Source organism: Callithrix jacchus, chromosome 17 (genome assembly GCF_049354715.1).
Source record: "Callithrix jacchus isolate 240 chromosome 17, calJac240_pri, whole genome shotgun sequence".
In the NCBI taxonomy this organism is placed as follows: domain Eukaryota; kingdom Metazoa; phylum Chordata; class Mammalia; order Primates; family Cebidae; genus Callithrix; species Callithrix jacchus.
Window position 1 is genome coordinate 81,223,187 of NC_133518.1, and position 14,369 is coordinate 81,237,555.

At 45.9% G+C, this 14,369-nt stretch overlaps 1 protein-coding gene across 16 annotated transcripts in view; it reads right to left on the bottom strand.

Moving 5' to 3' along the window:
• Window positions 1-14,369, bottom strand: part of RUBCN (rubicon autophagy regulator) — a 73,086-nt gene that overhangs the window by 7,028 nt on the left and 51,689 nt on the right. For 9 of the 16 annotated variants that reach the window (XM_078354849.1, XM_078354847.1, XM_078354856.1 and 6 more), the window contains 7 exons: window positions 14,197-14,309; window positions 12,668-12,878; window positions 11,713-11,814; window positions 9,115-9,189; window positions 2,718-2,778; window positions 1,882-2,014; window positions 1,124-1,269 (listed from right to left, as the gene is read on the bottom strand). In XM_078354849.1, the coding sequence (XP_078210975.1) occupies window positions 1,124-1,269; window positions 1,882-2,014; window positions 2,718-2,778; window positions 9,115-9,189; window positions 11,713-11,814; window positions 12,668-12,878; window positions 14,197-14,309 (841 nt within the window). The remainder of the gene's footprint in view (window positions 1-1,123; window positions 1,270-1,881; window positions 2,015-2,717; window positions 2,779-9,114; window positions 9,190-11,712; window positions 11,815-12,667; window positions 12,879-14,196; window positions 14,310-14,369) is intronic. The other 7 variants (XM_078354854.1, XM_078354850.1, XM_078354857.1 and 4 more) reach the window with 1 other exon arrangement.

Sequence of the window (14,369 nt, forward strand, 5' to 3'; positions counted from 1 at the left end):
CATACAGCTCTAGTTAAGTATGGGAAGAAAGGGGGATTCACCTATGTTTCAGCTGGACAAAAACGAACCTATTGGGAGAGCTAATTCAATACAGGATTTAGGTCTAGGCAGTGACTCCCCCAGTAATGAACCACACATTCCGTACGAATGTAAGGAATGAGGCATGGTAAAGGAGAGAGAATGACAGGAGAAAAAAGCATCCATCCGTCTTAAAAAGAGAAGAAAGGCCGGGCGTGGTGGCTCACACCTGTAATCCCAGCACTTTGGGAGCCAAGGTGGGCAGATCCTGAAGTCAGGAGTTCAAGACCCATCCTGACCAGCATTGTGAAACCCCGTCTCTATTAAAATACAAAAATTAGCCGGGCATGGTGGCACATGCCTGTAATCCCAGCTACTCAGGAGGCTGAGGCGGGAGAATTGCTTGAACCAGGGAGTTGGAGGTTGCAGTGAGCTGAGATCAACACCACTGCACCCCAGCCTGGTGACAGAGCAAGATTCCATCTAAAAAAAAAAAAAAAAAAATAGAAGAAAAACCGGCCGGGCGCGGTGGCTCACGCCTATAATCCCAGCATTTGGGAGGCCGAGACAGGTGGATCACGAGGTCAAGAGATGAAGACCACCATCCTGGTCAACATGGTGAAACTTCGTCTCTACTAAAAATACAAAAATTAGCTGGGCATGGTGGTGCGTGCCTGTAATCCCAGCTACTCAGGAGGCTGAGGCAGGAGAATTGCCTGAACCCAGGAGGTGGAGGTTGCGGTGAGCCGAGATCGCGCCATTACACTCCAGCCTGGGTAACAAGAGCGAAACTCCGTCTCAAAAAAAAAAAAAAAAGAAAAGAAGAAAAACCAGCAAGCGCACAAAACTACTGGGAGGAAGGTAGCAGGCTGGGAATGCCAGCAAAACAAAACCCACCTCATTTTCAATCAGCTCTAGGAAGGAATGGGAGGGTAAGAGTAAGAAGCTAAGGACAAAATGGACAATTCTCCTCCTCTGCCTTTAAATGAACAGAACTGCGTGGGAAGAACAGCTGGAGGCAGAGACCAGTGAGTGGGAAAAAAGGCCCCCACAATCCAAAGAGGACGCATCTGTGCTCCAAAGGGCACAGACACCGGCCACTTACGTTGGGGCTGGATGAACATTAAAAATTATCTGAGGCCGGGGTGGGGCCCATTCCAAGTTGCCACGAACACGAATACGCAGCTTGTAGATGTCAGCATGCTGCCCGTCATCTGGTGAGATGGGCAGTGAGTCCGGGATGGGCAGGAGCTGCAGGAGGAAAACACAGGGTGAGCTAACATGAACGGCCCTGGGAAACACAAAGGCAGGCCCCTTCAGCCGTGACAGAGCATAATGAATGAAAGACATTCCAGGAACACCATAAGGTAAGGGCTTCAGGGAACCTTGGTCCTCAAAACCAGCCAGGAGGTGACAGAGGACTACAAGTGAGGGCTGTAGGTTCTAGGAAGCAAACAGAAACAGCCTCCCAGGGCAGTGGCCCCAGGGCTGAAGTTGTCCCTGCATCCATCCCAGGACCCTTGGTGTGCCACGGTGTTTCCTGCCTTAAAAACAACTGCAGAGCAAAAAACCCAAGCCATTCACTGTTGCATAGTATCTGAGAGGGGGTCACAAAGCAAGCCGTCTACGTCTGAGTCCAGCACGCAGTCACGTAAGGACAGTGGAGGCGCTGCCACCTCCCACTCTGACAAGAGCTAGGGACAGAGGCATCCGCTCGTCCATTTATTCACTTGCCCCATTCATAGCGAATGGCTTCCATGAGTGAGGAAGGAAACACAAGTTCATTCCAGACTGGGGACGCGTGAAGATGGAAAGTAAGGCCAGAATACGGTTCCCGGGCAGGAAGGAGAGGTAAGGGCTTACCTTCTGAGGGGCATCATGCTCCGGGACAAGCCACTCCAGCTCTGAGGCAGCTGGAAGCTGCATCCCCTCGAACTGCTTCAGAAGCCCCATGGCCACCGCCTCAGCAGAGGTGGAGTGCAGGAAGCAGTGGGAGCTGGAAAGGAGGCAATCAAGGACGGCTGAACACAGGGAGAGGACAGGCAGTGGGAGCCTTCCCTGCATAATCCCATCCCCTATGCAGCAACTTCTCCAGCACCCCAGGCTGCTCATCATCTTCACACATGTGGACAGTGGAAAGGACTACCAGGGTCTCTTAGTCCTCAGACTTAGTTCAAGTCCCGCTTCCTATCGTTACATGGCATGGCCAGTTAAGGACTCTGTCACTTCCTTTCTCTGAACTTCAGCTCCTCTGATAGCAAAATGGAGATGACAATGCCTGTTTACAAAATAAAGTGAGTATAACTGCTCTGTGGACTAAAAAGCTATTTTTCCTCTCAAACGAGCTACTGTTTCCCTGGTTGGGTCTATGGTGTAGAACCTGTTCGATTTGATTTCATAACCAAAAATCATCATCACTGCTCTCTTTTGGGACCTTTTGGAGCCTCTGGTTATGATGAGAGTCAGCAGAGAAGGAATAATTCACACTTCCAGCTTTGCCTCCATGAGAGCCCATCCCACTGGCGCCAGAGCTTCTGCCTTCTTGCCCTGGGCTGGCCACCATCAGCAGCCCTTCCTGTTATTAGCCTTGCCTCTTCTTACATTTGCATGGCTCTGCCCATTCATATGCCAAGAACTGGGGTTGTTTCCCTACATATCCTAAGGTTTTCTTTTTTCTTTTTTTTTAAAAAAGTACTCACAAGGACTGGGAGGAAATGAAGGATTTGCTGCTTGAGGCTGCGTTCCTTCTGATGTCGGCATCTAAATGGAAACCAGAGATAAGGGGAGGACGAACAGGCAGGAAGTGGGTTAGGGGTAATGGAATCCATTACAAGGTATGCCAGCTAAGCACTCAGGGTAACAGCTAGGCGCCACATTCTACGCTGGATAAAGGAGCAAGTGAAGCTCTATACACAAGTTATAATTTGCCTCTGCCCAAGTCAAATCCAGGGTGAATTAGTAACGCTACGCACAGCACTTAGAAGGTCAAAGTGTTACAAACCCAGGCAGAAAGACGAACTCAGCTTTGTGTAAAAGTGAATGAGAAGAGCATCCTAAGGCACACAGGGACACAACCCCTCGCAAGCACAAACACAAACACGAGTCAAACCTCTCCCACTGCCTGGCTCTTATGTCACATTTAGTGCCTAACACGTCACTTGGATCACAGAGGTCATTCATTAAATATGTGTGAAATTGGAACTCTGCTTCTAACGTCTCAACACTGTTGCCATTACCCCTGAATGTCAGAAGTATTCTGCAGCCTCCAAGAAGCTTCGTGGAGGAAAACAAACTTCTCTATAACTTTGCAACTCTCTGGCCATACCTGGTTACCAACACATCTTGACAGACGGCCCACATGATCTGAGGCATAGCTCTACAGGAAAGTGGCCGACTTTCCATCGCCGATTTCTCATAAAGGATTCGGAAGAGGATTTCCAGTAATGATATTCCTGAACCTCCAGAGACCTCCGAGACCTCATCTACCCAAACACTTCTGATGGAGGGGAACGGGAAATGCAGCAGTTTGTTCAAGCAAGGCAGACACAGCCTATCCAAGTCACGAAAACAAGACCGTTCTGATAAATACTCTCCCACTTCCTTCGCTGCCCAATGAAAAGACCTTTATTTCCTAACTAAGCCTACACAACGATCAACCCACTATGGCTGAGCAGGCAAGAGAACCCTAATCTTATATGACGTCACTCTGCCCTTGGCCATGAGTAGCTCTACTGTTCCTCACGTTTCCTCTGTATGTAGATTTCTGAATGAACAACTAGATTATAAAATCACCCTATCAGGAAATAAGATTGTGTCTAATTCTTCTCTTGGCTCTAAAATACTTAACACAGGGATCATACACAAGCATATACTCAAATAATAGTGTTGACAAACTAATGTCTTCAGAGCTACACATAGGAGTAAGGCAACAGAAGTAAAATCTGTTTATTTCATATGTTCTGTTAAGCACAGGAAAACAAGACAATAACACATTTTTGCTGGAGATTAACAGCCTATTTAACAACAAAGAAGTTCATGTATACCATGTTTTCTGTCTGAATTTGTGCCACCAAAATCCAGATCCCAGTGCACTGCTAGCTACCTTATTTCTAGCTAGTTAGTGCTATGGAGAAAAAAAAGCAGTATAGACAACACTAGGCCCGACCTTCACAGACTGCTTGGTTTGCAACATTTATCTGGGTAACACTCACACTGCCATGGATGGACAGAACTCTTGCCTTGCCCTAGCATCTCTCAGAGTGCTTTGTATATAAAGGTTTTCAGAAAATACTTTCTAAATAAATGATTAATTGGCTAAAAGCAATTAACAGCTATTTCAAATTCCATCCTGTTTGGGAGTAACACAAAAGAAAAAATGGGAGAAAATCCCTGGATACAGAGCTAACCAATTTTCTTACTTTAGTGCCGGGCTATTAGAGAAAATACTACATGCCAGCAAGAACAGGTAGGTGATAATCCACAGTTTCTAAGGAAACCACTGCCTTCGTTCTTTATTCTCACAGAAAAGAAACCTTTTTTTCTTCTTTGAGAGAAAAAAATCATTCTCTCTTTAAAAAATACAATTGAGGCTGGGCACGGTGGCTCATGCCTGTAATCCCAGCACTTTGGGAGGCCGAGGTAGGCGGATCAGGAGATCAGGAGTTCAAGACCAGCCTGGCCAACACGGCAAAACCCTGTCTCCACTAAAAATACAAAAATTATATGCCGTCACCGGGCATGGTGGCGGGCGCCTGTAATCCCAGCTACTCAGGAGGCTGAGGCAGGAGAATCGCTTGAACCCGGGAGGTGGAGGTAGCAGTGAGCTGAGATGGGGCCATTGCACTCCAGCCTGGGTGACCAGAGCAACACTCTGTATCAAAAAAAAAAAAAAAAAAGGAGAAAGAAAGAAAATACAATTGAGTCACACCGTATCATGGTCCTTCTTTTTTACTGTGGTAAAGTGAGATCAGAGGCACATGCAGGGACTTCCTAGCCCATCATGAATAATTCCAACAGTGTGGAGGGACCACACAGCTTTGGAGGCCCTTACCCCGGAGCGGAGGGGGAGAAGCACACCTGAATCAAAGAGGCCATGACCTCTGACCCCGGCCGAGTGCCACACAGCTCTGTGGGTCCCGGGCCTCTGACCCCGGCCGAGTGCCACACAGCTCTGTGGGTCCCGGGCCTCTGACCCTGGCCGAGTGCCACACAGCTCTGTGGGTCCCGGGCCTCTGACCCCGGCCGAGTGCCACACAGCTCTGTGGGTCCCGGGCCTGTCAGCCTCATCATTCTCAGTTCAAGCAGATGACTAAATTGATGTGGATGAAACCCCGTGAAGACCTGGATAAAAGCAGACCAAGGACCCTGTTTCAAAAAAAAAAAAGTAGATCAAGGTCTAAGACAGGTAATTAAGGAGTGAAGAGGGGGAAGCTATTCATCTGGATGGATTAAATGTGCCAGGTGAGAGCACTTAAGAAGGAAGCCTGAGACACTCATCATCCAAGTGGAATTTAACATACTTCTGAAACTTTTTGATTTTTCTGTACAAAAACAAGTATTTCTTTTTCCAAGAGAACTGATTAGTGCTTCTGATGGATTAGATATTAGGTTGGTGCAAAAGTAATCACAGTTTTTGCCAATTAGTTTTGCACCAGCTTAATGGAATAAGGCTATTACTGACTGAAAAACAGTTTAAAGATATAAAAAGAAATAACAACAAAAACAATGACAAGTTATAAGGAGAAGAATTTGCTGCATGTCTAGACACTAGTATTGGATAATCAGAAAAGAACTGGTTAAAACCTTGGTGCCTTAGCAAACTATACAAATTTTTAAACAAAATAAGTAAGTCACAGGAAGTCAACTTCAGAATATACTGGCCAGTTTGATACTGTTTTCCATCCTGCTTTCTTTCTAGAAGTTAAGGTGACACATAACGTATCTGGGAATCCAACTCCAACACATTTTCTGCAATTGCTGACTCAAAAGGAAACTTCAAAATGGAGAACCCAAAATCATTCTTGTTTTATAAAGAGAAAAAACTTCAATTAAAAACAAGAAGATGGAGAAGCAAAAGATTACCTTGAATTAGATATAATTTTGAAACATGTCAGAATATATAGCTCATGCACCTTTCTCTTTATTATGCCAGCTATCAATTTCCTGTCTTTCAGCTCCAAATCTGCCCTTGTCTTTGCCTGCTCTGCAATAATGGAGCTGGACACAGAAACATTTCTCCTTTGCCAGCAGCATGATGTTAAACTCTGCAGGAGGCAGAAGGGCTTTCTCTGGCTGGTTCTGGTTGCTGCTAGGGAAGCACACCCTGGGCAGCTTAGCAGCAGAGTGCCACAAGTGAGGCCCCTCATCAACAGCTCCCCTCGGCACCTGCAGGGAGGGCTTCAGTCTTAGTGAGTGCCACTGGCACTCCCATGAAGTGCTTTCACCAGTACCCTGGAGTTCTGAGACAGTGCCTCCCATGGGCATCCTCCCTCAGCACCCCAGAGAACAGTTTCCCAGTGACAGCTGTTGGCATGGCACCTCCCCGTGAAGAGCGTCCCCTGGCACCATCTCAGGGCAGCTCTGTGCTTCAGGGAACTCCACCATCCAGTGAGCCAGGAGGTCTGGACCACAGCCTTGGGGTTATGTCACTTCTTTACACTTATTCCTGGCCAGGCTGGTCTCAAACTCCTGACCTCAGGTGATCCACCCACCTCGGCGCCCGAAAGTGTTGGCATTACAGGCATGACCCACCACACCCGGCTTCTCCTATGCACTCTTGAGAGTCTTCTTTACTCCTCATGAGCCACTTTCCCATTACATGATTCCCCCACTATAGTTAATAATTCTTTATATTAAAACTTTCCCTATTCAAATTACTGTGTAGTTTCTGTCTCCTGATTAGACCCTGACTAAACACATCTATGCAGAAGGTAAAAACTCTGGAAGAATCTGCAAAGGAAGATAAAGAAAAACTGATGCAGATGTGATAGAATAAAGTGGAGGTGGGAAAAAGTAAGAACAAGACTCTAAATCCGAAGAAAAGAAGCTGAAAAGACTGAGATTGGAGCTTATGAAAGATATTAAACCAACTGAGCAGAAACCATCAGCAGAAACAGATGAAGTGAAAAGCCAGACACAAAAACGTAAGTGTCAGTATCGTATAATCCTGTTTATATCAAGTGTCCAGGAAAGGCAAATCTACAGAGACAGAAGGGTTAGCAGCTGAGTGGGACCGGAGTGGGAACTGGAGTTAACTGTGAATGGACACAGGGATACTACTGGGGTGATGAAAATGTTCTAAAGCTAGATTCTAGTGATGGCTGCACAACCTGGAAAATTTACTCAAAGTCGTTGTACACTTGAAGTGGGTGAATTTTTTTTTTTTTTTTTTGAGACGGAGTTTTGCTCTGTCACCCAGGATGGAGTGCAGTGGCATGATCATGGCTCACTGCAGCCTCAACCTCCCTGGCTCAAGCAATCCTTCCACCTCAGCCTCCAGAGTAGCTGGGATTGTAGGCACACACCACCACACCCAATGTTTTTTTGTAGAGATGAGGTCTCACTATGTTTCCAACTATGTTTCCAGGCTGGTCTCCAACTCCTGGCCTCAAGAAATCCTCCTACCTCAAGCCTCCCAACATGCTGGGATTACTGACATAAGCAATCACTACACACAGACTAAAAAGTGGCTTTTTAATTGAAAAACATTTCACATTCTTAGTGTAAAATCAGTCATGTGTATAAAAATTTTAAAGCCCCCAAAATGGGGAAAGGAAGGATGCTAGAAAGACCAAACAGAGGCACGCCCTGTGGTGAGAGCAGCCTGGATATGCGCTGACGGAGAAGTGGCTGACAGTCCACACAGGCACCGGTAAAGGACTGGGACTGCAGACACACTGGAAACCAGCTGGAAAGTGGATTACGGTAACTCCTTCTCAAGCAGGGAAGACTCGCATTAGACTAAATGGCAATCGTTCAGGAGGAGAAGAAAAGGAACCTAGTGACTTTTATTTCTCTCATCTTAAAAAGTTAAGTTGATACCATAATATTTGTGTGTATTTACAAGGAACATGAGATATTTAGATGCATGCATACAATGTGTAATGGTAAATCAGGGCATTTAGAATACCCGCTGATTGAACATTTATCACTTCTTTGTGTTGGGAACACTTAAATCTCTCCCAGCTATTTGGAAGCACACAGTATGTTAACCAGAGCCACGCCACTGTGCTGCTGAACACTGGAACTTACTCCTTCTAAACTGGATGGCTGTTCCCATGAACGACCTCTCTTTACGCCCCAGCCTCTGCAACTGTCACTCTCTTCTCCAACTCCATGAGATCAACTTTTTTAGCTCCCACATATGAGTGAGAACATGGGAACTCATGTAATATTTGTCTTTATTTCTCTAAATGTGGATCTAATCTTACATAATGATTTCAAATTCTATCCTGACAATATTAACAGTTTTAATAAAAAGTTCTCAGTTTTGTTGTTGTTTTTGTGTTTTAAAGCCATTCTGAGTAGAAAACGACTACTTTCTTTCAGTTAACCTCACCTACAGAAAACCTACTTGTTTGGATCATAAAGCAAGAACAAACATTCACCCCAGTAAATCCTACTTGCACACAAAGTGCCTGGAAGAGATGGCTTTCTAAAAGTTGGCTCTGCAAACTCAAAATTCTAAAGAGACAGTAAGCTTCAATAGCACTCTCTCCTGCTTTTGCTGTTTGAATGTGTGGCAGGAGCTTAGGTGTAAGTTCGAACTAAAATTCTACATCTAACACTTCTAAACCATCCACTACCTCCATCAGTCACAGTGACCACTAAATCTAAATTTATCAATGTAGGGAAGGATCAAGAAGGACAAATTCGAGGAGGAAGACTGCTGGGGTCACATGAGGAAGGATCTGTGAGTACCGAAATTGTTCCTGGCTTCTTGTTCTGGCTTAACTCCCAGTTTCTTCCAAAGAGTTCTGCGGCCCCTACAGTTCGCGTAACCTCCACAGTTATCATATGATTAGGTCCACACGAAAGCTGGTGCGACATTCACACACATGCATCTATGAGCACATCCACGCTTCCAAGATAGGCTACCTGAGAACATGGAGGCCATTGACACTGAGAGTCCGTTCTTTGACATGCGAGTCAGGTTAGATCCTTCACTACCATCTGTGTAATAATGATCATAAAAGGGGCCCTTTAGTATTCCAGCAGGAAGTAGAGTAACAACAGTTCTATACCATATGTTCCTGGAATCAAAACTGGACATTTGCTCCCAAACATGAAATGGAGTTTAGGAACTTAATCCACAGGTAGGTGCTCACTCTAGCTTGGAAGACGGTTATTGCTACTTCCTATGCCAAGCCCAGCCTCGGGGACCGCCTACGGCAGTGGTTCTCAGCCACGGGTGAGTCTGGCAATGATGGAGGCGCTTCTGATTGTCTTGATACTGGCATCTAGACGGTAGAGGCTGGGAATGATGCTGAACATCTTACAGTCCACAGCCCAATCCCTCACAACAAAGAAAGATGTGGCCCATGGGCTGGAAGACCCTGCCCTAAGGTCTTTTCCTTTAAGGATTTCTGTTCCAAACTGACTAGAAAATGAGTTGATTAAACATCTCCTCAGGGCCCACAACTGCAGCAACGTTTCTAACAGGAGTGCCCTTTGGGCCTCTGCCCGCAGGCTCCTTACAGACTGCATCGCTTCCTTGGCGCCCTGCTTTGCTGCAGGGAGGATGTGGTCATCAAGTGGACGTTCTACACCCAGTTAAGCAGCCTGTTCTGAACTGACCTCACTGTTCTCCTGACATTCTGACTGCTGACCCTGAGAGCCAGGTCAGAACCCTCTTACTTTCAATCACAGACTGTGGTAGAGCAGAAAATACATACTTGGTCTTTGTCTGCAGTTCCTGGTAAGACTTCCTAAAATTCTTGGAATTTCTTGAATCATAGCAATGTCTTTTATTTTTCAAAAGCAGCCCCTTTCAATCGTACCTGAGTTTATGCTACTGAGGAGACTCCAGGCAGGCCCCAGATAGATAGCTTCACAACTGGGGGCTACCAAAAGAACCAACCACATCTCTGGAGGGTTGGAAGTTTTACTCCCCCATCACCTCCAGGGAAGGGAGAGGGGCTGAAGACTGAGTTCAATTACCAACGGTGATGACACAGTCAGTGGTGTCTGTATCATGAAGCTTCAGTAAAAAACTTGGAACAATGATGTCAAGAGGGGCTTCCTGTTTGGTGAACACATCAGTGAACGGGGGAGCGTGGTGCGCCCAGACACATGGAGCCAGGAGGAGTGCCTGTGCTCACCATCTCTCCGTTAGTCCCTATGCACTTCCTCAGGCAGCTGTTTATTTGCGTACTTTACAATAGGCTACAATCATAAGTACAGAGCTTTCCTAAGTTCTGGGCATCATTCAAGCCGGCAGGCGGTCATGGGAACCCTGAATCTGTAGTCAGCCTACGAGCAGAAGTGCAGGTAGCTTGGTCAGCGGTGTCTGGAATCTGAAGTGAACGTAATCTCACAGGACTGTAACTTGCAGGATCTGCACTAACTCCAGGCAGTTAGGGTTAGAACTAAACTGTAAGTCACCCTGATGGTGGAGAATTGGAGAGGAGTTGGAAAGTCACCTACAAACAAACAATTAAACAAACAAACAAAAGGAGTTTTAAATGACTACCTATTGTCATAAATAGAAATCAGAGACATTAAGGAGACCATAGAAGGAAGATTTCCTGAATACCTGGAAAATACGTGAAAAAAACTGAATTTCTGAATGGAGAAGAAATGTGGTTCCTAGCTCTGGAGGTCTATGCAGGTGAAAGGGCTCTCTAGATTGTACAAAGAGGACATCAGAGCCTCGTGCAATACAAGATCTATTTGTCATCACATGGTAATGTTATAATGGAGAATTATAGACACAATTCACCTCTGTCTACAGACACAATGTCGTAACAGAGAATTACAGATACCACTCATCTCAGTAAGGAGACCAGTCGTTTTCACCCATGAAGGAAGAGCTTATGTCCCTGAACTAGTTTGTTTGTTTGTCTGTCTGTTTGTTTTGCTGATGGGAACCTGAAGAAATCTATGATTGGCAGGAAGGGGACACTAACCTGATTTAATACAACTGCCTTCCCAGACTGGAACCCTACTGCTCCTCTATGCTGATACTTCCAAGAAGCACCACCACAACCACAATAACAACAAAAAAAGAATCGGTGACTGTGCTAAGCAAGTTAGCACTGGCTGGACAGAAATTAAAGCTCTACTTTGTAAACCTTATTTTTTTTCCTTTTTTTGTAACCCGCCCCCAATGATTCTTTTTTTCTTTTGAACACTTTGAAACAATTTCAGTCTAATTTCAAGCGGTACAGACCAGCCCTACAAGCTGAATGGAGGAATCAGAGTGGGAACAGGAGAAAGATACCACTGAGGAGGAAGCATCAGGGTGAGATCAACAACCAGCCACTCCACCCGGAACACTTGCTTTCAGCGTTCTTTCCTACTTACATTTTAAAGGGTTGTTTTTTTTTTTCTCCAGCAAAAGGCTGTGTCCCTCACAACCGCTAACAACAATCCACAATGAAGATCTTCTACTTGGGAAAAACTTCTCAGCTTATCATTCTAAATGAGAAGAAAGAGGGAACGAAAGTTCCCCTGTAACAAAGTGTCACTTCTTACCTTGGATTTCAAATTCATCAACCTCATCAGCAGAGCCAGAGTCAGAGAGCTGTGCCGAATCACGTGAACTGAACTGGGAGCTGCTAGAGGTGACCCGAAAGCCTGTTATGTTTAAAAAAAAAAAAGGAATAATCAGCGCAGAAAGGGGTCTTCTTGTTCTTACAGTGTCACAATAAAAGGGATCTGGTATGACTTCAACAGAGAGAAATTGAAACTTTCCCTTTAGAAAGTTTCAAGTAGGCCGGGTGCAGTGGCTCACGCCTGTGATCCCAACACTTTGGAAGCTCAGGCGGGCGGATCACGAGGTCAAGAGATCGAGACCATCCTGGCCTACATGGTAAAACTCCACCTCTACTAAATATACAAAAATTAGCTGGGAGTGGTGGCAGGAGCCTGTAGTCCCAGCTACTCAGGAGGCTGAGGCAGGAGAATCGCTTGAACCCAGGAGGCGGAGGTTGCAGTGAGCCGAGATCGCACCACTGCCACTCCAGCCTGGTGACAGAGCAAGATTCTGTCTAAAAAAAAAAAGTTTCAGGTAAATAGAAGGTACTACTATCTGGGAAGCAAATCTGGGACTAGTGTTCTTAGTTCTCCTCATACTGGAGAGCTTTTTTTTTTAAGAGACAGGGTTTCGCCATGTTGGTCAGGCTGGTCTCAAACTCCTGGCCTCAAGTGATCCACCTGCCTCAGCCTCCCAAAGTGCTGGAATTACAGGCATGAGCCACTGCACCTGGCCTGGAAGGAAGCTATTTCTGATGTAGGAAACAGACAGACTCTAAGTTGAGTATTCCTAGAATGGTAGAAAAAAAGTATAGGACAACATCGAAATATCTTTCTGACAGCAGAGGAATCATTGGTTTGGGCATAACATTCCGAAGGAAGACTCATAAGGTACTGAGCCTTCTGCTGAAGCCATGAAAATGTGCGAACAGAAGTGTTCATGGGCTCCACTCACTTCCGTGCTCAGTCTCCTGGTACACCGGGAGCAGATTCTGGGTGCGGATTTGCTGGCGCCGAAGGCGGATCTTCTGCTTCAGTTCCTGGATCTCTCTGTCACTGTCTTCCTCTTCCACTTCCTCCTCTTCTAGGCACTGGCTCATCATGTTGCACTTCATTAGCTCGATGGCAGCAATTAAGGACTCTGAGATGCTAAAGTGGGCATTCTCCTGGGAAGAGAGCACCAAACAGGCAAAGGGTTACAAGGACTGAATGACACACTGACTAGAAGGTTGGAAAGGGGAGTTTCCAAGATAGGAAGTGCTTCTATCAAAAACGCCCTGGGGAAATGGACATTTCTAATATGAGGAAAGCTGATGGCCAGAAAACCTATTCTAGATTTTCTTCACTCTCTTACTTTGCCATGCCTGTCCCTTCCTGTCTCATTTCTACGTAAAAGTATAATAGAGAAGAGATCCAGGATTTCAATCAGGTTCTTTCCCAAAAGCATACACCTGTACACAAAATATGAAGGTAAACGCTATGTCTCAACATAAAAGTGCTTTGTAGGCTATAAAACGCTACACAGATGTGATTTATTGCTTATCTGAGCCTTAGAACAAAAGATAGGGCAGGACACGATGGCTCACACCTGTAATCTCAACACTTTGGGAGGCCGAGGTGGGCAGATCACCTGAGGTCAGGAGCTCGAGACCAGCCTGACCAGCATGGAGAAATCCCATCTCTACTAAAAATGCAACATTAGCTGGGCACAGTGGTACATGTCTGTAATCTCAGCTACTTTAGAGGCTGAGGCAGGAGAATTGTTTGAACCTGGGAGGCAGAGGTTGCGGTGAGCTGAGATCGCGCCACTGCACTCCAGTCTGGGCAATAAGAGTGAAAGAGTAAAACTACATCTCAAAAAAGAAACAGAACAAAAGACAGAATTTGATTCTGGAAAGAGTATTTATCTAAGGTGCCAGGGTCAAGGGAATGGCAATCATGCAGGAAAACCATGCTGCCAGGCACAGTGGCTCACACCTGTTAATCCCAGCACTTTGGAAGGCCAAACCCGTGACACAGGGAGACCCCCGGTATCTACAAAAAGAATAAAAATAGCCAGATGTGGTGGTGCATGCCTGTAGTCCCAGCTACTCAGGAGGCTGAGGCGGGAGGATTGCTCGAGCCCAGGAATTTGAGGCTGTAGTGAGCCATGAGTGTGCCACTGCACTCCAGCTCAAGTGACAGAGCAAGACTCTGTCTCAAAAAAACAAACACACACACACAAACTCAACACTTCTCTGCCCAGGTTGGCTTCTAAGATAAAATCACTAATATTCTGCACTCAGTGAGGAGCACATGCTCCCTGCAGAGTTCCCCAGAAACAGAACTTGCTGAACTTACCTTTACTGTGAATTGATCTTCACTGTTGTCTATACCCATGTCACTGCTATGTACCCAAAACCTCATGAGAACAAACAGCACCACAGACCTTCAGGCCCAGTCTCCCAACTCATGAGCTCTTCGCTCGTCCCCCAGGTTTCCCACCTTCTCCAGGTCTGCACAGCTGCCAAAGTCTTGTTCAGAGAGGTAGCTGATGAGGGACTGTCCTTCTGACGGTCTTCGGAACATGCCTTCAGAGCCCAGGTACCGACTGCCTTCTGTGAGGAAATGCAATGTGGAGGTAAAAAGCTTAGACTGGAAACAACCAAGCTTCTTCG